This window comes from Populus trichocarpa, chromosome 12 (assembly GCF_000002775.5).
Source record: "Populus trichocarpa isolate Nisqually-1 chromosome 12, P.trichocarpa_v4.1, whole genome shotgun sequence".
Lineage (NCBI taxonomy): Eukaryota > Viridiplantae > Streptophyta > Magnoliopsida > Malpighiales > Salicaceae > Populus > Populus trichocarpa.
Genome location: NC_037296.2, coordinates 11,109,832 through 11,137,036, shown reverse-complemented (window position 1 = coordinate 11,137,036; position 27,205 = coordinate 11,109,832). Strand labels below are relative to the sequence as shown.

At 36.6% G+C, this 27,205-nt stretch overlaps 3 protein-coding genes across 5 annotated transcripts; all 3 read right to left on the bottom strand.

The window, feature by feature from the left end:
• Positions 1-215: 215 nt before the first annotated feature.
• On the bottom strand, positions 216-25,424 carry LOC7484413 (protein JOKA2). 3 transcript variants are annotated; one of them, XM_052446046.1, is made up of 8 exons: positions 25,359-25,397; positions 18,555-18,962; positions 2,231-2,880; positions 2,010-2,133; positions 1,638-1,883; positions 1,393-1,542; positions 682-1,275; positions 216-555 (listed from the first exon to the last, which is right to left on the bottom strand). In XM_052446046.1, exons 1-8 carry the CDS (start codon positions 25,380-25,382, stop codon positions 457-459), a joined length of 2,295 nt encoding a protein of 764 aa, XP_052302006.1. In that variant the 5' UTR covers positions 25,383-25,397; the 3' UTR covers positions 216-456. The 3 variants fall into 3 exon arrangements, with proteins under 3 accessions (XP_052302006.1, XP_052302004.1, XP_052302005.1); XM_052446044.1 differs by lacking the exons at positions 18,555-18,962; positions 25,359-25,397 and adding exons at positions 4,186-4,263; positions 4,377-4,506 and having other exon boundaries at positions 2,231-3,288; XM_052446045.1 differs by lacking the exon at positions 18,555-18,962 and having other exon boundaries at positions 2,231-3,288; positions 25,359-25,424.
• On the bottom strand, positions 11,260-14,493 carry LOC7483501 (plant intracellular Ras-group-related LRR protein 9). Its single transcript, XM_002318011.4, has 3 exons — positions 13,666-14,493; positions 12,381-12,547; positions 11,260-12,302 (listed from the first exon to the last, which is right to left on the bottom strand). Exons 1-3 carry the CDS (start codon positions 14,386-14,388, stop codon positions 11,660-11,662), a joined length of 1,533 nt encoding a protein of 510 aa, XP_002318047.2. The 5' UTR covers positions 14,389-14,493; the 3' UTR covers positions 11,260-11,659.
• On the bottom strand, positions 15,332-18,532 carry LOC7484412 (protein JOKA2-like). The gene is made up of 6 exons (XM_024582443.2): positions 17,891-18,532; positions 17,669-17,792; positions 17,303-17,554; positions 17,058-17,207; positions 16,715-16,849; positions 15,332-15,388 (listed from the first exon to the last, which is right to left on the bottom strand). The coding sequence occupies exons 1-6, from the start codon at positions 18,364-18,366 to the stop codon at positions 15,347-15,349; spliced, it is 1,179 nt and encodes a 392-aa protein (XP_024438211.2). The 5' UTR covers positions 18,367-18,532; the 3' UTR covers positions 15,332-15,346.
• Positions 25,425-27,205: the final 1,781 nt, after the last annotated feature.

Below are 27,205 nucleotides of genomic sequence, written 5' to 3'. Positions count from 1 at the left end.
TCTAAAATATAAACCGGCCTGCTGAGATTTATCTGACAATTATGTAACGATCATGATTCTAATCCATATCGATATAATGATTCACAACCACAATATTTAATAAAAAATATTTTGTTCTAACTGATATTCTAAAAATATATTATTTCATAGGAACATTTATTTGTATTTTGAGTGCTATGCACGATGAAGTAGAGCAGGCACAGGTACACAGACCATCACAATAAACCATATAACAGATATATTATTATTAGTTCACACTTCAAGGTTCACCTGATACGAAAAACATAGCCAGCAAAAGCATTCGGTTGTTGCACCGAACACAATTACTACTACAATATGGAGATCAACTTAAACCTTAGGCAGTTTTCATAGCAAAAGCTAATTACCCCTTTTTAACACTAGATTTATGTATAATACCCCCTATAGACAATGTAAAGGATGATAAAAATTCTTGAACTAAGCCTTCTCCCCGGTGAGAATATCCATGACCACACCCCTGATACTCCCATTGTTTTTCTTTAGCAGCTTCTTGTTCATTTCCTTGTCACTGAAACCCTGCATCAACAACATACATTGTACACTCTGTAAACTTGAGATGTCTAGAAAACAACAGAAACACAAGACAATCCTAGTCTTGTTACATTACAAGCTAAAAAAACACACCCCACAAACAACTTATACCATCTCTTGCAGCTCCTCAAGAATGGGGTCCCACTCCGCAAAGCCGCAAAGATCATCCACTGACTGCTCTAGATCATACTCATTTCGCCTCAAGATCTCTTTGTTCAAATCAACCTGCTTGAAGCCCATTTCCTCAAGATCCTTTAGGAGGGTCTTCTCAACAACACTTTCCATGTTGACTCCTTCAGACGAAGCTGGAGCATCCACAGCAGGAAGGGGTTCAAAAGGACCAGTAGTCGCTGTTTCAGAAATGTCTATCATTGGATATAAAACAGGAACTGGTTCAGAAATGTCTATCATTGGATATAAAACAGGAACAGATGAAGCGCTGGCCTCTGGAGGAGCAGAGGCTAAAACACCATGCCCAACCGGCAAGGCGTCATCAATAGGAAACAACTCCTGGCTCTTAGGCTGTTCGGCAACCATGGGCTCTACTGGTTCTGAAAGCGAGGTAGTATTCTGAGGCCCCAGAAAACAGCCATCAGCAGGCTGGGCATTCATATCTAAATCTTCAGGGCATTTAGAACCACTCCAATTGGGGGACTCATTCAAGTTCAGATCTTTGAAGAATGGGTCTTTCAGGGAAGCATCAACCTGCAAGGACAAATAAGGAATAACTACTGTGTTCTCTCAAGGGTGTGTGTGTGTGTGTGTCTAATCAAAGAGACACAGTATAAGACAGAAGAATGAGAGCACCTATAATGCCAGTACCTCAATAAGAACCCAGATGCGCTGTCCAAATTTCACACCTGATGGGTGTGCCATCTTCCAATAAGATATGTATCTACCAGGCAGAGCAGGAGCTACAAAATCAGCTGCAATATCAAGTTCACCATCAATAGGCACGCCATTGACTGGAATCTGGACAGATTAATGAAGCCACAAAATGATAAAAGGTCAGAAGAATTGTTTATGCCAAGGCAGATGCTAAACAACAGCAAACTGAAGATGCCCACCTCTATCTCAACAGAATCAGCGCTGAAGAACTGGTCTCCACCAATCCACACAAGCCGCACTCCCTGGGGCCATACAACACTACCACTGTTGCGCATTCGCCATATCTTGGTAAAGGGTGTAGATGAAGGCATCACAGTACCGTCTGAGACATTGACATCCAAAACAAAACGGCTGTCTAGCTTAGGTTGAGCTCCCTTTACTCCACAAGAACCTTTGTAGAGAGGCTGTGGGAAGGCCAAAGATTTCTGTGTCGGCCGGCAGCGGAAAATAGAAAAGGATGAGTCAGCAATGAAAACGCAAGCAAGATTATATCAACTGAGAAAACACACAAAAACATTTTAAACATCAGCACAGATAAAAAGTAGCCATACAGGATCATTGAAACACTTGGAAGACCAAGGATTACGGCAAGACATCGGCCTGTCCATCTTTATGTAATCAGCTTCATTACCCATGGCAGCAAAGCAGATACTGCAGAGATCATAATCTTCTTTCCTGCCACAAAAAAGAAGAAGAAAAAATAGCATCAATCCAACAGCCATCATCTTTATAAGAATAGGCACAACATCAAAGGTTCAACTGTATCTCTTACACTTTGGACTTGTACCGAGGTCCAGTAATTGGATGAACACCACATCCATCGCATTGAACACCCCTATGAAACATGCCAAACATGGGATTATTGACATAGTCGCTTCTCTTAATTGCATGACTTTTTGGAGAACGCACAGCTGAGTCATTTTCCACAGCCACTCCACTAAATGGAAAATCAGTGTGTGAAGGAAAGCCGTAATTCATAGGAAAGGTGGGCAAACCAAAGGGAACAGGCTTCCTAGTAGGACGACAGGTATTCTGTTTCTTGGCTTCCTTCCCATCATCACCAGCAGGGACAAATGATGCAAGGGGAGCACAATGTGCAGATGGATTGGAAGCTTGAGGGTTCCGATTCAGATTAACAGGAGCAGAGACAGCTGTGTGTGGTCCCGCTGAAGTCCTGGTAACATTTTCAAAGCTCTCTTCCTGGCTGGTTTTGAAAGGTGAGTTTGACTTTGGCAAGTCTTCTAGCATACCCATATCCTTGGATGCATTAACAACTGTAGGAACAGCAGCTCCAGTTTGGACACTTGAACCTGCACCATCTTCAGACTGGGGGGCTGGGTTCAAATGGGATTGCCCCATCTTTGAAAAGCAGTCAACAAGCTCAGTACGCACTGCATTGGATGCCACAGCTTTTGAAGCCAGGTCATGAGATATCTTGGAAAGTATGCCTCGTAGGGGCTCAGGCACAGATTTCAAAACTTCAGCAACACCATTGTTGAGACATGGCAATGGACTCTGGACTCGAGGGGACCTCATAGGGGTGGAACTACCACTAGATCTGGCATAAGATTTACCGAACTTGTCATTATTAAGCTGTACATCAATCCTCAAAAATTTCAAGTTTTGCCTCATCACATCACGTAGATCATCATCATCAGCAAGTGTTACCACATCCCCGTCTTCATCAATATAAGTTAAAGCGAGATCACAGTCAGCAGGAAAATTAAAAAGACGGAGGATTTTTGCCCTCAGTGCAGTCATGTCAAGATCGAGTTGCTCATTCTCCTTCACATGAGCATTAAAACGCCTAAGCGTATCACCATATTTAACCTGTGTCCACACCAGAAAACATAAATAAGTAAAGAGGGGAGACAATATGGAATATAAAAAAACACGAAGACTTGCAGAGTAACATATAATTCCATTTGTTTGTCAAAAGAATTTAAAAGACAAATCAAATAGTTTCTCCATAATTCAGCATAAACCTTTTAATCCTCAACAAAGATGAGATAATATACAAATTTTTGCGGTCAATTGGTCTTCATATCCTTTATAACATCAACACAGATAATCTTCACGAGTTTGAGACCAACAAAAATTGCACCATTGACAAGGTATATTTACAAAAAAAAAAAAAGGAAAACTGAATAAAAAATCCAAAGAAGATTCCTTGTACAACCAAGGCCAAAGTTCAAGCTGCTAAAAAATCTTTCAAAAGTAAGCCCGTCAGATTTATGCCCCTCATTAAACCCTAGTCTGAACAAAATAACAACCATATCATGAAAAGAAGAAGAAGAAGAAAAACCCTTGATCGAATCCTACTCTCAAAACAAAGGAAAAAATAAAAAACAACACAGCTCATAAAAACACACATAAAAGTATTTATCTCATTGGAGCATTACATCACAATATATAAACCAAGATTGTTATAAAAGGACCAAGATATGAAACAGCAAATTCCAAGTTTCTCATGTTTGACCCAACAAACCGACAAAAAAATCAATAACCCTCGAACAAACACTACTAAAATCAAACGATAAACCAAACAGAAAAAAGATCAATCCTTTCCCTTAGAAGGTACAACTGAAGCAATAAACCACTGTATATAAATCAAATTGTTCGAAAGAACAAAACACAAAACCCCAATTTCCAAACTTCTTTCATATTTACTCAACAAACCCAAAAAGAACCAACAACCCAACAACAAAAACACTGAATAAAACAAACCTTGATGACCATAGTAGAATCCATCGCGTTCCAGTAAGCCGCGCAGTAAGAGAAAAACCGAAGAAGAAAACAGAGACCCTAAGAAACCCAAATCATATATTATTATCGAAGTAAGTTTTTAGGGGAGAGGAAGAATTGTTCAGAATTTGTAAAGGAATAAAAATCGGAGAGAGGATATGAAGAATCACTACCAAGCGTTCCTGTTAGCCGCTTGTGCGTGGAAAGTAAAAGAAGTACTCGATTTTACTGAAATAAGCTTAGTGCCTCATTCTTTGTGTTAATATTTATATCCTTTTTTGGCTTATGGAATAAGTTACAAATATAATTTTTTTTTTGGTTTCTTTTTCAGAAAGAAAAGGAGAACCTTTGTGAGTAAGGAACCTCAAGAAAATATTGTTGTAATTTGAGGATACTTACGTGGGTGCATCTTATTGGTTGTATAGTTGCCGAGTTCCAATTGAGATAAGCGGAGACTTGGAAAAAATCGCCTAATTAGGTGTGGTATTAATTGAGTTAATTAATGCTACGAAATTGATTCTTTGATGTGTTTTACATTATTTTAAAAAAATACATATATTAAAATAATTTTTGATATTAGAATATTAATATCATTAAAAATATCAATTTAATATAAATGCATTTAAAAAACACAACAAAAATAAAGATTATCTATCAAGATATTGATTTACAAATTAAAAATAAAATAAAAAAATAAACCCACAAAAGAAATACAGAAATTCTTTCAAATATTTCAATTTCCCGTCACAACGTGATTGGTTTCTCAATGGCCGTATCACAATTTTTATGGTTAATTTTAATATTAAACTCTTTTCTTTGATTAATCGGGTTATTTTTTATTTATTCTTGTAATATTTTTAAATATTAAATTTCATTTTTAATATTAAAAAAATAATTACAAACATAAAATTTCATTAAAACATCTGAATTCAATTCAATTAAAAAAACTCTAAACATTCTACTAATCAATATCTAACAACATCAGCACTGATTTTCCTCCCTTGTTGAACGAGTGTCCTGCGCCTCTTCCTGCAAAAAAGCATCAGAATTGCGCCGCCGCCCCCCTCCTGCAAGGCATTTTATTTTATTTAATTACCGGGTATTATTGGATAATTAAGTGTGAGGAGATGTTATATTTTTTTATTTTAAAGAGGTGGCTTTTAAATTAAGTGTGATTTTACTTTTGATTTCTTTTGAATTTATTCTTGACCATGTGAAAAAGAAAAAAAAATATAAAGGTATTATTTTGTAAAATAAAAAATAGAACCACCAATTTACTCTAATATAAATTCTGCAGTCGATCAAAAACAAAAATAAAAACACAAATCACGAGTAAAATATTTTTACAAAAAAATTAAAGCAGAGCCACTAATTAATTTATCTTTTATCAAACAAAACAAGGTAGCTTAAATTTAAAATCTAATTTTTTTTATTTTGAGATGTTGTTAATAATTTAATGTGGTTTTTTTTATAATCCTATCATTTTTGCTCTCTTTTTTTTCTCGGATTTGCTAGTTCTACCAATTGTTTTTTGAATTCTTGTTATAATGATTTTTTTTCTAATTAATTAGATATATTTTATTGGTTTGTGAGTTATCAATTTTTTCTTACGATATATATTTTGATTTTAGGTTAAACCATGAACAAAATAAGAAGAATTGATTTTTTTTGAAAAAAAATTATTGATAACTCACAACCTACTGAACGAGCTTTTTCAGTGATGAAGATTGTTAAAATAAGACTTCGCAATCGGATGAAGGATGATTTTCTTGCAAATTATTTGATTGTTTATATAGAAAAAGAAATTGCTGAAAGATTCATAATTGATATGATAATCGATGATTTTTATTCTATGAAAGAACGATGAGCACAATTAAAATAAATATGTAAGAATCATTCTTTATTATTTTTTGCTTTATTTCAAAGTTTATCAAACATAAATAATGCTTTGCTTTAGCTAGTGTTTCTTATATACTTTGTATGTTTATATTTAATAAGTATAAAGACCACCAACATTAAAGTGATGGATACATTATGAAAATAAAATTAACTTTATTACTTTGACTCAATTTGGTATTGCTCCAAACATTTTACCTTATATAAAGGTCTTATATGTTTGTAGTAAATTACTTGAATAAAACTAAATTATACAGGTTTTGTTTTACAACTCATGTGCAATAAATTAAAACAAATATTATATCTTGTTATATTAACTTTGATCCTCCTAACAAATAATCATAACTCCGCCCTGGCAACAAGCATAAGAGGAAAAAGCTTAGTATTGAATTATTAAATTATTTTTTAAATAATTTTGATAAAAAAAAAACATTTAAAATCTACTTAATAACAAACACCCTAAACTAAAAAAGGCCTAGCGGAAAAAGCAGACCAGCTGGGTCTACTACTAGTGTTGTGGGTCTCCTAGTGTCCAAGATGTTAAGAAAAAAAAAAAGAAAACATGAAGGAGATGGCCATATGTCCAATGTCTGCTTCGTCTTCTTCCAAAAAAACCATCGGCAAAAAAGAGAGGAAAAGGACAGTTTCTTGAAGGGTTATTTCTGATTGATGAGAAATGTCTTGATGGATTGAAAAGTCGAAAGGGATTGGAAAGCATGGGAGCCCATGCATGTCTGTTTTCCTGCGCCGGTTTTGCAAGGTAACCTTTCTGATTTTGATTTGTAATTTATTTTTATATGATCTTTAATTTGAATTTATATTAAAATAATAATAATTTTTTTTATTTTTTAAAATATCAGCAGATAAATTTAAATATGAAAATTAATTTACCTAGCTAAATGGGTTATTTTACCGTTAAAATTTCTTATCCAATGTTTAATTTACTCTACAATTTAATTATAATGGGTGTAATTTAACTAGTTAGACTTTAGATTTGTTCTCTAGAGATTACCAGTTCGAATCTCACAAACCTCAGGGCTCGTGAAATTAGTCGAGATGCACACAAGCTGACCCGAACACCATATTAATTAAAAATAATAATAACTCTACCATTCATCTTTACAAGAAATGTTAAATGTCTATATCCTTGGGAACACACGGAAACCTCTCTTAATAAATTTGATGTGCCTTCCATTATTATTATTATCACCATTATAATCATTTACTCAGCAAGTAAAATGCATGCATCTGAGTAGTCTTCTCTGTTCAGCTTGGCCTACTTGAATCTGAACAATAGTCTCTGATAATTGAAAATATAAACATGAATTCACACCATAACGTGTCTTTCGTTTTACTTTTCATTACCTTCGTAACTCTTGATGTAGTAAAAATTAAATTGATAGAATTCCGGGTAAATCAATAAATTTCGAGGAAGAAACTAAAAATAAACGTAAATGGAGAAAGGAAATTTGTGTAAATTCATGAGTATATATACGATTCTATAGTTGTGTAAATTTTACCATCTTTTTTTTTTATCATATGTCAGTAAGGTATATCATCAGACAACAGTAATGTACAGTGATAGAGATACAAGACCCTTAAATGCATGGAATATCAGGATTGGAGAAAATCAAAGGCAATAACTATCCCTGGCATTATAGGATTGTATTATATATAATAAAGTCTAAAAAATCCAAATAGTTTAGGAATAGAGTTCTCGGGTTGGATGATTGGTTAATCTATTGGTTCTAGTAATTTCATTCATTCTCCCTAGCCAAGAAGGTTGATACATTTATAATAAGTGCTTGGTAGGCCAAAATAGTTTGTGGCTAATACATGCAAAAGATCTTTTTTGATGGATGTTGTGACTCTCCGATGCTCAAATAAGTATCTTTTTAGATAGAGAAAAATACAAGAATATTCTAGAGAGAGATGCTCTGAAAATATATATACAGTAGAGAATGAAGATTGTAAACCTCTATTCTGAAAGTCTCATAGTATATTTATAGCTTATGAGTTTTGTTCTTTTGTGAAGAAAAGGGTATGCAGTATAATTTTACCCTGATAGCATTTGATGAGGTATAAATACCCCTTACATCTATATTAATGTTTGATGAATATATGGTGGGTCCCTGAAGGACTTTTATACACCTAAAAAGTGTAAGGAGATTAGGGTCCAAGACGTCAAATGTAGCTGAGCCCATGAAAGCCGACCTCTTTCCCTATGCTAGACCCAAGAGAGGAGGGTCATCCCCTTGGACATGCCCTAGGGAGGATGATGGGCGTGCCAAGGGAGGATGGTGGGTGTGCCTTAAGAGGATGTGGTCATTCCCTTGTACATGCCTAGGAAGGATGGTCATTCCCTTAGGCGTACCTAAGAGAGGATGTGGTCATTCCCTTGGGCAAACCCCAATGAAGAATGGTCGTTTCCTTAGACGTGTCCAAGGAAGGATTTGATCATTCTCTTGGGTGTCCCAATAGAGAATGTTCATTTCTTTAGGCATGCCCAAGGGAGAATGTGGTCATTCCCTTGGGCGTCCCAATAGAAGATGTTCATTTTTTTAGGTGTGTCAAGGGAGGATGTTTATTCCCTTAGACATGCCAATTAAGGGTGTGATCATTCTTTTGGGCTTGCCCAGGAGAAGATGCTCATTTTCTTGGGCGTGGCCGAAGTTTGGCACACTGCCAAGCCCAATCATTGTTGGGTCTGGTTAGTGCCAAACCAGCACGCCTTCACTAGGGTGTGTTTTTGTTTCAGAAAATTTATATTCGTAAATCTTTTTTGATCCGATATTTCTTGGTAAAGATATACTGATAAAAATTTGTTTGATCAGAAATGTTTAGGGATGACTTAATATTAAATTAGATGTGGATCACACTCTCCATCACATGTAACTATAAAATAGTATGTACACCGCCTATCATGGGCAATGGGCATACAATTTTCTATAACTATCTTCGAGATGATGATGCCAGTTGTCAGACTGGGAACGAAACATCTTCAATGATTTACTCGAACAACCAGTCATTGGTAGTTTAAAGACAAAGTTAGACACATGACATTATTATATTCATGTAAATACATATTTGTTATTAATAAAAGCTTAATTTATTTTTAATATTTATATAATATTATATTAATAAATCTAGAGTAAAGATAAAGTTCATGAGACAAAAATGTTTTGCATAGAAAATTATAAAATTATTATAATTATAAGATTCGTATTGCATCAAAACATTGTTTCTAAAATATTATGGGTTAATGCTCTCTTAAATACTGGATATTCATTAAAACCGTAAAGACTGATGCATGTTATGTTATTTCCTTTATGAAAGGAAGCAATTGTTCTCATAAGCTGAGGTACAAGAGATACCTATAACTAATATGTAGGTGCTTATCATAAGACATGTACACTGAACTAACTTGCATGAGAATTTTATATGAAGATATCACTTATATTTATGACAAGGCTCACGTGATGGTTGTGGAGGTGATACTTAGACTTGAAATCACTAAGTAATCTTATAGAAAGAATATTATGCTTTGATCCTATTACATGTTATCTTTATCGAGGTAACGAAATGCAAACATTGGGTTTAACATGAATGATATGAAGGTACTTAAGTGATCAAGAGATGATTCATCATCATAGGTGAATTAGAAAAAAATATTCTATCTATTCTCAAATAGTATTGACTGAGAAATTCTTAACCAATATAGAATGAGATTTGAAAAGAGTTTCAAAATTTATTCAAACGATCAATGACTATTACGTAAAGAATAAACATAATTTAGTATGACAAACATACTCTATGCTTTAATGTTAAATCAAAACATTATTGATGAAAGGATATTAATTACACTAAGAAACTTAACACTGAAAAGTGAAGTCAAACCATGACTTTTCTAATATTTGGGGGATCATGACACGTTGTTAGACGATATACCCAGTCTTTAAAAATAAATTAATCAATTGTTGAATTGGTAATAAATTAAATTATTTAATTTATTTAATTAGAATTATAATTTATATTTGGGCCAACATGTTAGAAACTTCATGGGTCACACACATTAAAAACCATTAGTCATAAATTAAACCGTGATGATTTAATTAAGCATGACTTGATTAAAATATATTTTAGAAATTAAGGTCTATAATATAATTAATATAAGATTATGTTTCTAGACCTAGAAAAATCAAGTAAGGACTTGATTAAGTTAATTTCTAAAATTATCCTGAATTAATATATAGATATTATTCAGGGGGCAAATTGATATTTTATCAATTTATAGGGTTTTTTAAATTTCCCTATAAATAGTAAGCTATGCCTCTTATCTTATTTTAAGAGTAATTGTCTGTTAGACAGAAAAACTACGTAAACACAATATTAAAGCTAACACTCTAGGCATGGTTTAGGAGATTTCTCACAAGTGATTCATGTAAATTACTGTTGAAAACTAGACAATTGAACAACTTGTGATTTACAACAACCTAACTTTTTGTAACCTAACTTTTAAAAAATTATTTAAAATCAAAGAAAATCATGTCTTCAGATAATAAATTCCTAAACAATTCTAGATTTATCTAACATAATACTAAAAACACTCGAATAATTTTGTTATATATTTTCATAACACCGTGTTTATCAACAAGATGAGGAAGTAGACACTATTAATAGTCGGGTCATGTTATCGAACTCCTGTGTATTTTGCTTATGATGTATTCTAAAAAGGGTGTTTGACAGTGTGGTAGTGGTTGCTTTTCAAATAGCTTTTCATGCCGAAATACATGCCAATGATGTTTTTTCATTTTTTAAAAATCATTTTTGACATCAGCACATCAAAACGATCCAAAAAGTACAAACCACACTCAATTTTAGCAAAAAAAAAAAAAAAAAATTTGAAATTCGGTGAAAAACAGGTTCAACCGCAGAACCAAACAGCCTCTAAGCGAGTTAAATGGAGACGATACCAGTGTGGCATTATCTTCTTTAATGAAGTGGGTATCGATAAAGAAAATGTCCACGCCCGATTGTCTCTGCCGGCATATTTTTCAAAAACAAATGTTTTTTTTTTCTAATTATTTTTTTCCAAATAAAAAATAATTTAAAAAACAACTTCTCTAACAAGATAATACAATTCATCCAAAGTCAACCCCATCCCAAAATATTACTGTATATAACCTCCTTAAACAGGGAGTGGAGTAGCATTTGTGAGCAACTTCCAAACATTGCTCTATTCCGTGCAATTTAACAGTGAGCAAAAGAAACTGTCGTTCAGCTTGATATACAGCTGTAAATGTACTGAAATCAAAGTTAAGTTCAGATAACAGAACAGCCAAGAATCTACCTATTTATTGTGTCGCAAAACTGGCAAAACCAGAAGAGGACTGAGTGGAAGAAGAACAAAATTTGTTTGACTTGCAACTCATTCTAGTTGACATTGTCACGGCATTAGAATGAAAGCAATTGAAAGCAGAAGAAATCCATCTCACCAGTCATATCAAATGTGCATGCTGTTGAGAAGAAATGGATCTTGAAATATCAGGAAATTGGGAAGTCAAAGCTGTTGATCAAGATAAGGATCTCTAGGACCTCTCGGACTTAAGATTCCTGAAACAGTCTCGGAAACACCAGATGCGTAAGTTTTCAACCAAGAGGTGCTGCGTGTCAACCATCCAGTCTGTGCCTGTTCTTGTACTTCAAGCATACTCTTCCTTTCTTCCTCCACCAATATGTCAAGCCACCTCTTAGCCATAAAAGTCTTCACAGCCTCGACCCCTTCCTTAACCACTTCTGCTGGCGGAATTACAAGAGGATTTTGGTCCAAGTTGAGCTTGGTCAAGTTATCCAGCCGACCAAATGTATCAGGCAGAGCTGATATCTGGTTGTTGCTAAGATCAAGTTCCTTGAGGTTCATCAAATCACCAAAAGTTTCAGGGAGTTCTTTCAGGTCACTGAAATTACTGCTCAAATTGAGGATCTCTAGATTTGCCAGATTCCCAATAGCAAGAGGAAGGCCACGAAGCTCATTGAAATGAGCATCCAGGTGGCACAGAAATCTCATCTCACAAATAGAAGTGGGAAGGGAACAAATCTTGTTCAGCTGGATCGAAAGCCTCTGAAGATTCAACATTTCATATCCAATATTAGTCGGCAAGTATGTCAGGCGGTTGAAGCTCACATCCAATTCCAGCAATGACCTAGACCATTGATGAATATTAAAGTCCACTGTAAAGGATTTCTGGACAAAGGACAAACTTGTAATGAATTACAATTACCTGCAATGACAAATGGTGTCAGGCAAGATCTCTATCTTGTTGCTAGAGACATCCAGGATTTTCAAGTTTTGCAGTAATCCAATTGAATCTGGCAATGCTTCTAAGAGATTTGAAGCAAGAATGAGCTCCTCGAGAATTTCTAACCCAGCTATAGAATCCGGAATGACCTGTTTCACTCATACAGGCTACTCAGTTAATAGGAAAAATAAGGCAAGTAATAACCATTAAAAAAAAAAAAAAAGGATCATACTAACAAGATGGCCATAATTTAAGTTGGGGCCAAAACAAGAAAAAAACTTTTCACTACCACACACGCAAACCTACACCACTGTTTTTATGACCTAATGAAAATATCCATCCATGAAGCAAAACAAGGATAAGAGGTTTCATATTGCAGTTAACAAATCAGTTGGTCCTCAAAGATTTGCAGATCGCACACTCATATTATATGTTTCATAAACAATAATGTGGGAAAAATCTAACACCAGATACACCTATAAACTCTAACCAGTATGATCATTAATGAGAAAGGTTTGGACATTTGAACTGTAACATACTAAGAAATAACCACTTTAACAGAACCTATAATATGGTGTGAAAAAGAGTATTTATTCCTATCCACCTCAGGCAAGATAAATCTTCCATTACCTACAACAAAATACTGAAGAAATAATCAGCCAGCAACTTCAAGCACCTATATAATTCCATGAGATGACATAACATGTATGTAACTGATATAGACAATTTCATCTGGGTGTTTGTTTTTGTAGTTGGACTGCACTTTTGAAAATTTTTGAACTATTTTTGAACTTCATATTATTTTATTTTTTTGTATTTTTAAATTGTTTTAATATACTGATATCAAAAATATTTTAATATATTTTCAAGCAAAAACACTTCGAAAAGCTACATAGTCACAATCTCAATCAAATTCTAAAACAAACCCATATCAGACCCATATCAGAAGCATAGCTAGTAGCCCACAAATTAATTCTACACATTGCCAAAGTAAGATACCTTACCAAATTAGCTTTCCCTGGATTTCAATATTTTTTTTATATTTTTTCAATGACAGATTTAACATGCACAAATCCTTTAACATTACCAATCCTTTAATTTCGATAACAAATGCAAACCTCTTAATCCACCTTCTTGCCAACACAAATTATATAAGAACTGCACTCTATCCAATCAACTCACACATTAAAAATCAAAATTAATTCACAGCACATAGAAGATATATATTTCTAAACAATATTTAAAATTAGATTTAAGAAAAAAAAACCTCAAGTTGATTATTGGAAAGATTAAGCACTTTCAAGCCAACAACCCTCCCAAATGCCTCAGGTAAAATTCTGAGTCTCCGATTCGACAAATCCACTCTTTCCATCCCTTTTCCACTCCCCTCTCTCAAAACTCCCACGACCTCCTCACTCACCTCCTCCTCCTCCTCCACCACCACCTCCTCTTCTTCCTCCCCTCCTCGCTCCGCCTTCTCATAAATCTTCACCAATCTTTCCTCCGCTTCCTTCAACAACTTCTCATACTCCTCGTGCATTTCATCCAATTGCAACACCATTTTATAAAACCCTCTCTCTTTCTCCGCCTCTTCTCGAATCTTCTTTTCTTTCTCAGCCAAATGCGCCCTCCACTCTAACCTATCAATCTCACTCGACCGCTGAGAAAGCACAAGATCCTCCAATTCTTTCGATAGATTGCTCTCGATTTCGCTTACTTTGAGTTTCGCAGCGTCGACAGTTTCGTGGTCGGGTCGGGGGCCTAGGGTTTGGAGTATCGATCGGGTTTGGGCTACATCGCCAACAGCGCGTCTCATAGAAGAGAGGAGGGCTGGGTCAGTTAATTGGGGAAGCGGTGGTGGTTGTTGTTGTGGTGGTGGCTGTGGAGGTTGCTCGATGTCGAAGGAGAGGTCAGGGGGTTTGGGTCCGAGAGAGGGAAGTCGGGCCATGACGTAAGAGAGAATCGGGTGGGTTTTCGGGTTCGGATCCATTATTGGGATCTTCCTGGGAGAGAGTTCCTCTTGTGACGATGAATAGAATTTGTTATAAATATAAATGAGATTGGCGGAAGTAGAGGCCGGTTTTCGACGTGGATAACGATAATCGAAGAGAGTTTTGATGAGGTTACATCCTGGTGATGTAATTAATGATGACTTGTCAAGACAGTATAGGATGGTCAGGGTGTTATGTGACACTTTTAGAGGGTGGTAAATAAAACTTTAATCAGTTTTTTTTTTATTACTACAGTAAAACAAATATTTATTAAAAAAATAATTTTTAATCTAACATAATCATAACACAGGGGAGGCCTGTAAAATTCCGTAGATATATTGTGAAATTTACATAAAAAAAAATTCTATTCTTTTTTACCACCTTATTTTTTTATTTAGTTCCTCAATTTTTTTAACGATTCTTTTCAAAAAAAAATTTAACCAAGATTAATATTTATTTTTTAATGAAAATGATAAAAACAAATTGTAAGTTTTTATGTGCAAGACAATACATTTTCGGCATAAAGAATGGAATGGCAAGACGGAAAGCTAGTCTTCTTACTGCTCCGGCGCATCAGGCTTTAAAGCAAGCTACCGTGTGGTACTAGTAGAGCTGCTCGAGCCACATCTTAACCCAATTGACGGTACGCTCAAGGATTTCCACTTCCCGGGGAGATCCTATCTCAGGTTTTTCTTTGGCTTTCACTCTCGTCGGACGAAGTCAGTCCACTATCAGACCCTACGTGACGGATTGAGGTTTCTTTCGGGGGGTCACGTGCGGCAGCCTGAACAAGAAGCTCCTGCTGTTCGAGAAGGAGGGCCCTCTTTCGGTTTTCGAGGGCTTGGATTTGATTCTGTATAGCCAGCATACGAAGAGGAGAACAAAGCGCCAATGGCGTGCGAAGCGCATGCGGAACGGGCACGGAGAAAAAGAAGTGTGGAGGAGATGAAGCCGAGCTCATTCCCTTCGCTTCCTGGGCCCAAAGCAGTGCAGTCTTTCCTGGTCAATTCAAGGATTTTTACCAAAGAATTAGTTATTTTTACCTAACTTGAATAAAAATAATTGCAATTGATGAGTTAATCATAATAATGAAATTAAAATTAAATAAATTTAAAAATTTAAAAAACAAATGAGAGAAGAAAAAAAATAGGTTCACACAAAAAATCAAAACATACAAGAAAAATTAAAAGAATTAGAACACATCATATTTTTTACAAATTTATAAACAAAACCATAATCATATAGACCAAAGCAGACAATATATGTCATATTGGACTGGGCTATTACAATATATTTATAACACACGTTTAAAAAAAAATAACAAGTCCCGTCAATACATTAACAATACTCTAAAAAGTGTGGGGAAAGTACTTTAGCTTTCCCCACTCCTTTCATTTTCGTTGTACTTATATATTATAATTATAATAATATAATAATAATAATATATACTAAAATATTCTAAGCTGTCTTTTTTTATTTTTTTTATTTTTTTTGCTTTTATGGGTTTTTTTTTTCTTTATTGGGCTTTTTTACTTTTTTCTTTGTGTTTTTTTCTTTTAATGAATTTTTTTTGTTTACTTTAGTTTGTTAATGTTAATTTTTTTTATTTAGCTATTAGATTTTCATGACACGGATCCCTAGTTTGACGGGTTAACCCAGAATTTTTGCTTTTTTTTAATTAATTTTTTTCGTTTAGTTTAGTTTGTCAATGTTAAATTTCTTTTTATTTAATTATCAGATTTTCATGACACGTATCCCGGGCTTGACGGGTTAACCCGTCAAATTTTTTTTCTATTTAGTTATCAAACTTTCATGACGCGAATCCCAAGTTTGACGGGTTAACCCAGTTAATTCAGATTTTTTCTTTTTCTTCATTATTTTTTTTCTCCCTGTTGGTTTTTTTTCTTTGTTTTTTTTAATTAATCTATTTAATTATCATACTTTTATGACACGACCTTGCAACCAGACTCACATCCAAGGCTATTGCAACACCAGACCCACTTAAACTTAGGTCATGCAAGTTTAATGTTATTATTAATATTATAAATATTACTATTGGGTCAGACATTGCAGTCAAACCCAAGACTCTTAGGTATAACTTTACAGAAAGACCTAACACTTTTAGATCTTAGATTTTTTATATTTTTTATGCAAAAAAAAAATTATCCCGCAACTTCGCGCAGTTCATATAACCAATGAGTAACTATGCTATGTTAGTTTAGAAGAAAAAATATCACCTTTACTAATTTAAAATTTATTTTTTTCACTATATTAATTTGGTAAAAAACAAATATCAATATTACAAGGAAACTAGGTAAATTTTACCCGTTCCTTCAACATGATCAACAATCGGGCAGTGCTTATTCTTTCCAAATCTTCATGGCATTTAGAGCCACTCCAATTGGGGGACTCATTCAAGTTCAGATCTTTGAAGGACGGATCTTTCAGGGAAGCATCAACCTGCAAGATCAAATAAGGAATAACTACTGTGTTCTGTAATCAAAGAGACACTAGATACTATTTGTTTTTATATTTCAAAAATATAATTTTTTAAAAAATATGTTTTTATAATATATTTATAAATAAAAAATACTTTGAAAAACAAAAAACAACTACACTACTGAACAGATTAAAAGAAGAATGAGAGCACCTATAATGCCAGTAGTACCTCAATAAGAACCCAGATGCGCTGTCCAAATTTCACACCTGATGGGTGTGCCATCTTCCAATATGATATGTATCTACCAGGCAGAGCAGGAGATACAAAATCAGCTGCAATATCAAGTTCACCATCAATAGGCACGCCATTGACTGGAATCTGGACAGATTAATGAAGCCACAAAATGATAAAAGGTCAGACGAATAGTTTAAGCTAAGGCAGATGCTAAACAACAGCAAACTGAAGATGCCCACCTCTATCTCAACAGAATCAGCGCTGAAGAACTGGTCTCCACCAATCCACACAAGCCGCACTCCCTGGGGCCATGCAACACTACCACTGTTGCGCATTCGCCATATCTTGGTAAAGGGTGTAGATGAAGGCATCACAGTACCGTCTGAGACATTGACATCCAAAACAAAACGGCTGTCTAGCTTAGGTTGACCTCCCTTTACTCCACAGGAGCCTTTGTAGAGAGGCTGTGGGAAGGCCAAAGATTTCTGTGTCTGCCGGCAGCGGAAAATAGAAAAGGATGAGTCAGCAATGAAAAAAGCAAGCAGGATTATATCAACTAAGAAAACACACAAAATATTTTCAGCACAGATAAAAAGTCCCCATACAGGATCATTGAAACACTTGGAAGACCAAGGATTACGGCAAGACATCGGCCTGTCCATCTTTATGTAATCAGCTTCATTACCCATGGCAGCAAAGCAGATACTGCAGAGATCATAATCTTCTTTCCTGCCACAAAAAAAGAAGACGAGGAAATAGCATCAATCCGACAGCCATCATCTTTATAAGAATAGGCACAACATCAAAGGTTCAACTGTATCTCTTACACTTTGGACGTGTACCGAGGTCCAGTAATTGGATGAACACCACATCCATCGCATTGAACACCCCTATGAAACATGCCAACCATGGGATTATTGACGCAGTCGCTTCTCTTAATTGCATGACTTTTTGGAGAACGCAGAGCTGAGTCATTTTCCACAGGCACTCCACTAAATGGAAAATCAGTGGGTGAAGGGAAGCCGTAATTCATAGGAAAGGTGGGCAAACCAAAGGGATTAGGCTTCCTAGTTGGAAGACAGGTATTCTGTTTCTTGGCTTCCTTCCCATCATCACCAGCAGGGACTTGTGATGCAAGGGGAGCACAATGTGCAAACGGATTGGAAGCTTGAGGGTTCCCATTCAGAATAACAGGAGCAGAGACAGCCGTGTGTGGTGCCGCTGAAGTCCTGGTAACATTTTCAAAGCTCTCTTCCTGGCTGGTTTTGAAAGGTGAGTTTGAATTTGGCAAGTCTTCTAGCATACCCACATCCTTGGATGCATTAACAACTGTAGGAACAGCAGCTCCAGTTTGGACACTTGAACCTGCACCATCTTGAGACTAGGGGCTGGGTTCAAATGGGATTGCCCCATCTTTGAAAAGCAGTCAGCAAGCTCAGTAAGCACTGCATTGGATGCCACAGCTTTGGATGCCACAGCTTTTGAAGCCAGGTCATGAGATATCTTGGAAAGTATGCCTTGCAGGGGCTCAGGCACAGATTTCAAAACTTCAGCAACACCATTGTTGAGACATGGTAATGGACTCTGGACTCGAGGGGACCTCATAGGGGTGGAACTACCACTACATCTGGCATAAGATTTACCAAACTTGTCATTATTAAGCTGTGCATCAATCCTCAAAAATTTCAAGTTTTGCCTCATCACATCACGTAGATCATCATCATCAGCAAGTGTTACCACATCCCCGTCTTCATCAATATAAGTTAAAGCGAGATCACAGTCAGCAGGAAAATTAAAAAGATTGAGGATTTTTGCCCTAAGTGCAGTCATGTTAAGATCGAGTTGCTCATTCTCCTTCACATGAGCATTAAAACGCCTAAGCGTATCACCATATTTAACCTGTGTCCACACCAGAAAACATAAATAAGTAAAAGGGGAGACAATATGGAATATAAAAAAACACGAAGACTTGCAGAGTAACATATAATTCCATTTGTTTGTATAAAGAATTGAAAAGACAAATCAAATATTTTCTCCATAATTCAGCATAAACCTTTTAATCCTCAACAAAGATGAGATAATATACAAGTTTTTGCGGTCAATTGGTCCACATATCCTTTATAGCATCAACACAGATAATCTTCACGAGTTTGAGACCAACAAAAATTGCACCATTGACAAGGTATATTTACAAAAAAAAAAAAGGAAAACTGAATAAAAAATCCAAAGAAGATTCCTTGTACAACCAAGGCCAAAGTTCAAGCTGCTAAAAAATCTTTCAAAAGTAAGCCCGTCAGATTTATGCCCCTCATTAAACCCTAGTCTGAACAAAATAAAGAAAAACAACCATATCATGAAAAAAATAGAAGAAGAAAAACCCTTGATCGAATCCTACTCTCAAAACAAAGGAAAAAAATAATAAACAACACAGCTCATAAAAACACACACACAAAAATTTATCTCATTGGAGCATTACATCACAATATATATAAACCAAGATTGTTATAAAAGAACCAAGATATGAAACCGCAAATTCCAAGTTTCTCATGTTTGACCCAACAATCCGACAGAAAAAATCAATAACCCTCGATCAAACACTACTAAGATCAAATGTTGCGAGCCAAAAACACACCGTAGCGGGAACTTCAGTTTAAAATAAAAGTCAGTAACGAAACGTCATCGTTTCAGTATCTTCAATTATACGCACCGTTTAAATAAATAGGAACTTAACTACCAGCATCAGCCTTGTGTTTCAATTCTGTTATTGTTACTATTACAAGAAGTCACGTGTGACTCTTGTAACAGATTCTAGAATTCACACTCCTATAATTATGGCACTGCATGTAACAAGAGGTGTGTGGAAAAATATACAATGCAATTAGTGTGCTTCTGTTATGCTCTCTCTCTATCTCTCTTCTCCCTCGGTCTTCTCCCCTCCTCTATTCCTCTCCACAGTCTTATGTTACGTGTAAAGATTCCTGTAGCCTTAGCTCATCAGTCGAATTCCTGCTGATTGGTTCTCTCAAAATTTACCTTGCAACAAGTGGTATCAGAGCCTCTGATCTTTAGACTTCAATCATGCCACCAGAGACGAGGTCCCAAGATCTTAAGAAATTGGAAGACTCCCTAGAAGTTGCTAACAAGGAGCAATCAGCACGACATGTACAAGTCTTAACACAGCTGGAAACTTATGGACAACAACTACACACTACCAAAGCAACTCAAGATAATAAGATTGAAGAACTCAAAGCCCTCATTAGTGGAATAGCTTACCAACAATCCACTCTCCTACAGAGGATACAGACGAGTACCCTGGAACGTAGTCCCATGAAGGATCACCAAGACTTTCCCCAGGGTGGTTCTGCTTCGAACATAGGTTATTCTGGCGAAAAAAGGTCACACTCTTACAGGGTACATAAACCTCGAAGGGATTTCCCTGTTTTGACGGGGAAGATGTTCACAAATGGTTGTATAAATGCAATCAATATTTTGACATGGAAGAAATCAAAGAAACAGAGAAGGTAAAGTTGGCCTCATTTTATCTCGATGGGATGGCTCTATACTGGCATCAAAACTTCACAAGGAGCATCAGAGGTAGAGTGGCCACCTGGGAAGAGTATACTGAGGCTGTGTGTAGACGGTTTGGTGGCCACTAAGATCCTCTTGAAGAACTGATGGAACTAAGACAGACCAGCAGTTTGGAAACATATATTCAAGATTTTGATGTGCTGTGAAACAAGGCTGATATCAGTGAGAGACATGCCATGGTATTCTTTATCGGAGGACTAGAAATAGAAATAAAAAATCCTGTAAAAATGTTTGATCCTAAAACCCTTAGACAAGCCTACAATCTGGCCAGACTGCAAGATAATACCCTATCTTATAGACGATCACAACCACAATCACATCAAACACTTCCCAAATACACTCTCCAATGCATACCACCCTCGGTTCCCTTCAAACAAAACACTCTCATGCCATACTCAAGACAAACAGTGGCCCCAAATATTACCACCTTCAGACAACCACAACAAGGCATCTTACCCACTCCTACACACAAACCAACCAGAACTATTCGGCCTCGAGACCTAGAGGAAAGGAGGGCCAAGGGACTTTGTTTATGGTGCAACGAGCGATTTGTGCCAGGTCACCGCTGCAAAAACAAGCGTCTATACTCTCTATGTATACTCGAAGATGATGAGGAGATGGGGAACATCGAAGGCGAAGCAAATGTTATGGAGTAGGACTTACTTACACCCCATATTTCTCTCAACGCCCTGGAGGGTACGATGGGTTGCCACACCTTAAGAGTCGCAGGGAAGGTTGACAAGCACCCTTTATACATCCTTATCGATTCTGGCAGCACACACAACTTCCTCAATAGTGTGTTTGCTAATAAACTACAATGTCTAGCTCACCTTATTCGAACCCTGGTGGTCGAAGCAGCAAATGGGGGTACTAAGCACTGCTCTGCAATGTGAAGGAACTTCAGCTGGCGAATGCAGGGAGTACATTTTATTGCAGACGTATTCATTGTTGATTTAATCAACTGTGACATGGTTTTAGGCATACAATGGCTAGCCACGCTGAGTAATGTTATGTCTAACTACAAGGATCTGTGGATGTCCTTCAAGTGGCAAGGTCAAGATGTAGTCCTTAAAGGCACCGACTGCACCAAGGTACAAACCATTGAACTAGCACAACTTAACAGCCTGATGGTTAACTCAACTCAACTGTCAGGTATGAGTCTCTGTTGTTTCACGACTAGTGAAGTTACACGCAAGGATGCAAGGCTTATGTCCCAATCACCCATAAGCAATCAGAAAGAAAGAGTGGCCCTAGAAGAATTAATTACTCATTACAAGGAAATATTCAAAGAACCGGAAGGATTGCCTCCCATCAGGGCCCATGACCACACTATTCCTATGAAAAAAGGTGCACAAGCAATCAACCTCAGACCATATAGATATTCTGGAGTACAGAAGGACATATTGGAAAAGATGGTGGAGGAAATGCTTGAGTCTGGGATCATTCAACAAAGCAGCAGCCCATTTGCTTTTCCTGTTGTCTTGGTTAAGAAAAAAGATGGATCTTGACGACTCTGTGTTGACTACAGAGCTCTCAATCATCTCACCATCAAAGACAAGTTTCCTATACCGCTAGTAGATTGTTAGAAGAGTTGGTGGGTGCCACAATATTTTCCAAAGTGGATTTACGATCTGGTTATCACCAAATTAGAATGACTTCCCATGATGTGTTTAAAACAACATTTCGCACCCACAACGGTCATTATGAATTCTTGGTGATGCCATTTGGGCTAACCAACGCACCGGCCACCTTCCAGAGTTTGATGAATGAAGTATTCCACAGGCATTTAAGGAAGTTTGTGTTAGTATTTTTTGATGATATTTTGATATATAGTCAGACGATGACTGAGCACTTAGACCACCTACACACTGTGTTTGAATTGCTGAAGGGGCACCAGTTGGTAGCTAAGCGCAACAAATATGCATTTGGTATTCCTCAAGTGGAGTACATAGGGCATGTTATTTCCAAGGAGGGGGTAGCTACTGATCCTAAGAAAATTCAAGTCATCATCAACTGGCTAGAACCTCGAAATGTTAGGCGGCTGCGGGGATTCTTGGGTTTTACGGGTTACTACAAAAAATTTGTCAAAAACTATAGGACCATTAGCAAGCCACTCACTCAGCTGTTAAAAAAGGATGCATTTGACTGGAAGGAAGATGCCACCAGTGCCTTCAGCAACTTAAAACAGGCCATGACTCAACCGCCGGTTCTCTCCCTACCTAACCTTAACAAACCTTTTGTGGTAGAGACAGACGTCTCAGGATCGGGTATAGGGGTTGTACTCATGCAGGAGGGGCACCCTATCTCTTTCATCAGCAAATCTTTGGGACCACAACAACAAGCATTATCAACTTACGAAAGAGAAATGCTAACCATTTTACATGTTGTCACCAAGTGGAGACACTACCTATGGGGCAGACACTTCACAATCAGAACAGATCATGTGAGCCTCAAGTATCTGCTAGCACAAAAGGTTTCTTCCCCATCCCAACATATTTGGTTAGCCAAACTTTTAGGCTTTGATTATGACATCGAATATAGGAAAGGAAAGGAAAATATTGCTGCTGATGCTCTCTCTAGATGTACCAACAGGCAGTTGTTCGCCCTTACATTGTCCACCATTTCAACCAATTTGTTAGATGAGGTGAAGATGTCCTGGGCTACAGACACTACTCTGCAAAGGATCATCAGCAACCTAACCACAGATCTTAGCTTGCATCCGCAGTATACGTGGTTAAATGACCATTTATACCGAAAGGAAAAGCTGGTGGTTGGCAATAATTCTACCTTACAGGGCAAACTGATCTCTATCTACCACGACTCTGTCATAGGGGGACACTCTGGTGTCACTGTCACTGCCAAACGAGTAGGGTCACTGTTCTATTGGAGGAAACAACAAAAACATGTGAGAGCATATGTGCGAGAATGTCACATCTGTCAGAAAAATAAAAATGAGAACGTCAAAACACCCGGCCTGCTTCAACCTCTCCCCATACCCCAAGCACCCTTCGTGGACATCAGTATGGACTTTGTTGAAGGCTTACCCAACTCTAAGGGAAGGAACGTCGTCTTGGTTGTCGTGGATAGGCTCAGTAAGTATGCCCATTTCATCACGTTATCCCACCCCTATACAGCTGCATCGGTGGCAAATGCTTTCATGCATAACATCTACAAACTACACGGCTTACCTGCTTCAATAGTAAATGATAGAGACCCGGTGTTTCTAAGCAGGTTCTGGAAGGATTTATTCACCCACCAAGGCATTCAACTATTGCACTCAACGGCCTACCACCCACAAACAGACGGACAGACAGAAGTGGTGAATATGTGTCTAGAACAATATTTGCGATGCATGACAAGCGAGACACCCGATCAACGGTATCAATGGCTACCCTTAGCCGAATTGTGGTATAATACCAGCTATCACTCGTCCATCAAGTCTACACCATTTGAAGTTCCATATGGTCAGAATCCTCCAATCCACATCCCTTACCTACCAAAGGATTCTAACATAGAAGTTGTTGACAAACAACTTACAAAAGGAGAAGACAGGCTGAAGACTATCAAGGACAATCTCAAAGTGGCTCAACATCGCATGACTCAACTAGCAAACAAGAAGCACAGTGAGCGTATCTTCAAGATAGGTGACTGGGTATACTTGAAATTGTAGCCTTACAGGCAACAAACGGTGAGCAAGAGGGGTTCACAAAAGCTGTCCGCCAAGTACTATGGTCCATACCAAGTAATTGAGCGCATAAGGGCAGTCTATTACAAACTGATCAGCCTTCCCAGTTCAAGCGCCATACACCTAATATTTCATGTCTCAATTAAAACAACATATAGGAAATAAGATAGTGTACGACAGCTTACCTTTTCAAAAGCCAGACCCAGAGTTGCGACCTCATGCCATTCTTGACAGGAGGATGGTCAAGCACAAAACTCAAGCAGCAACACAGGTCCTAGTTCACTGAAAGACCCTATCACCGTACGAAGCTACTTGGGAATTTGCAGATGACCTTCTCATGAGGTACCCGCAGTTATTCCTTGAGGACAAGGAAATTTTTAAAGGGGAAGGTATTGTTGCGAGCCAAAAACACACCGTAATGGGAACTTCAGTTTAAAATAAAAGTCAGTAACGAAACGTCATCGTTTCAGTATCTTCAATTATACGCACCGTTTAAATAAATAGGAACTTAACTGCCAGCATCAGCCTTGTGTTTCAATTTTGTTATTGTTACTGTTACAAGAAGTCGCGTGTGACTCTTGTAATAGATTCTAGAATTCACACTCCTATAATTATGGCACTACATGTAACAAGAGGTGTGTGGAAAAATATACAATGCAATTAGTGTGCTTCTGTTCTGCTCTCTCTCTATCTCTTTTCTCCCTCAGTCTTCTCCCCTCCTCTATTCCTCTCTATAGTCTTATGTTACGTGTAAAGATTCATGTAACCTTAGCTCATCAGTCGAATTCCTGCTGATTGGTTCTCTCAAAATTTACCTTGCAACATCAAACGATAAGCAAAACTAAAAAAAGATCAATCCTTTCCCTTAGAAGGTACAATTGAAGCAATAATCCACTGTATATAAATCCAAATTGTTCAAAACATAAAACACAAAACCCCAATTTCCAAACTTTTTTCATATTTAGTCAACAAACCCAAAAAGAACCAACAACCCAACAACAAAAACACTGAATAAAACAAACCTTGATGACCATAGTAGAATCCATCGCGTTCCAGTAAGCTGCGCAGTAAAAGAAAAACCGAAGAAGAAAATAGAGACCCTAAGAAACCCAAATCATATATTATTATCGAAGTATGTTTTTAGAGGGGAGGAAGAATTGTTCAGAATTTGCAAAGGAATAAAAATCGGAATGAGTTTTTTAAATTTTTTAAATTTAATTTAATATATTTTTTATTTTTTATCATGTATTAAAAATAATTTTTAAAACAATCACAATTTCAAACATACTCTAAACGTTCCTGTTAGCCGCCTGTGCTTGGAAAGTACTCGATTTTACTGAAATAAGCATAGTGTCTAATTCTTTGTGTTAATATTTATATCTTTTTTTGGCTTATGGGATAAGTTGAAAATATAATTTTTTTTAAAAAAAAAAAAACAAAAGAGAACCTTTGTGAGCAAGGAACCTCAAGGTTATGGCTGAAAATATTGTTAGAATTTGTGGGTACTTACATGGGTGTATCTTATTCGTTGTATCAAGTTTTGAATGACTTTCTAGTCAGATCCTTCCTGCGTTTCGGATATGAAGTCTCATTCGAAGCTTTAGAGGCCGTTTGGCACTGCGGCTGCGATTAATAAAAAAAGCAGGACCGAGATGTTTGGTTATTTTCAACCACACTTTTTATTTAACATAGCCCCACCAAAAACTGAGGTTGGACCTCAGTTTTGGAAAAGCAAGTAACACCTGCTTTTCACTCCATGCCATGCACTTTTCACGGACACTTTTTTTCTTGTAAAAAAACTTTCCTTGCCCGAGCTTAAGCTCTGTTCCCTTCCCCTCTGTTACTAATCTGGACGAGATTGATGAAAATTGACGAAGATTGACGCCAGAGACAGTGTTCCATCTTGTTCCCCTCTGTCCCTTCTCCTGTCAAATGAAAGATTTTAACACAATATTTTCCCAACCCGAGCTCGTCTCCTCTGTTCCCTTCCCCCCTGTTCCCTTGATCTGGACGAAGATTGACGCCAGAGACAGTGTTCGTCATTGTTCCCTACTGTCCCTTTTGTTGTGAAGCGAAGATCAGATCACCTTCACCGAAATCATTTGTGCCGAGCAGTTTCCATTGTTTCGGTTTGCAGGAAGTTTTGGTTTGCAGGAAGCACAACAGTGCTGGGAACTTGTTTCTGAAATCTTGATTTTTTAATGGAAATTGTCTGTTGAAGAAATTATGTAATTGCCATTTTGGGTTTTGAGTACTGATTTGGAGATTTTGTATCCGATTTATGGATCAATTTTTTTTTTATTTATCTCCTGTGGGGCTCTTTTTGTTGTTAATCTGCCATTCAAACTTGTTGTGTTTTCCTTACACTTTGTTGATAAGTTTTCTTGATAGTGTTGGCGAATTTCATGATTTTGGTAAACTGTCTTCTTGTTTGTAATTTTATCTGATGGTGATCTTGATTTCTTGAGAGAATTGTGCTTTAAGTTTATGGGAAGCAAGATGATGAGGTTTTTTTCGAATATGATCGCAATCTCAATTTCATTCCAGATGATTTTTCATCTGATATTGTACCTCGCTCAGCTAATCAAGGATCATAGCGGCCTTCATGTATGGATTTTGTACGAGATGGAATTGCAAATAGTTTGATGGGATAATAAAAAATATTTTATATAAAGTATTATTTATTTCATGATGTAATGGGAGTAATTAATTCTACAATATTTAAATTTAAAACCATCAATATTAATATATATTTTTTAAAATTATTTTATAACCTCAATTTCAAAGGTATTATTAACCAAACACATTAAACTACTTTTTCTTCAACCTCAATTTCAACCACAGTTTTAACCAAACACCTATTTTTTCA

Bases quoted from the DNA above. Each gene is read 5' to 3' on its own strand.
- LOC7483501 (XM_002318011.4), bottom strand. From the start codon at position 14,388: ATGGATCCGAACCCGAAAACCCACCCGATTCTCTCTTACGTCATGGCC. The intron at 12,548-13,665 runs GTTTTTTTTTCT...TGAGTGAAACAG, and splicing joins TTTCCAATAATCAACTTGAG to GTCATTCCGGATTCTATAGC. The intron at 12,303-12,380 runs GTAATTGTAATT...TCAATGGTCTAG, and splicing joins GACACCATTTGTCATTGCAG to GTCATTGCTGGAATTGGATG.
- LOC7484412 (XM_024582443.2), bottom strand. From the start codon at position 18,366: ATGCTAGAAGACTTGCCAAATTCAAACTCACCTTTCAAAACCAGCCAG. The intron at 17,793-17,890 runs GTAAGAGATACA...TTTTTGTGGCAG, and splicing joins CCTCGGTACACGTCCAAAGT to GAAAGAAGATTATGATCTCT. The intron at 15,389-16,714 runs GTAAAATTTACC...TGAATTGACCAG, and splicing joins TGATCATGTTGAAGGAACGG to GAAAGACTGCACTGCTTTGG.
- LOC7484413 (XM_052446045.1), bottom strand. From the start codon at position 25,382: ATGGATTCTACTATGGTCATCAAG. The intron at 1,276-1,392 runs GTACTGGCATTA...TTGTCCTTGCAG, and splicing joins GCATCTGGGTTCTTATTGAG to GTTGATGCTTCCCTGAAAGA. The intron at 556-681 runs GTATAAGTTGTT...TTGTTGATGCAG, and splicing joins TTGAGGAGCTGCAAGAGATG to GGTTTCAGTGACAAGGAAAT.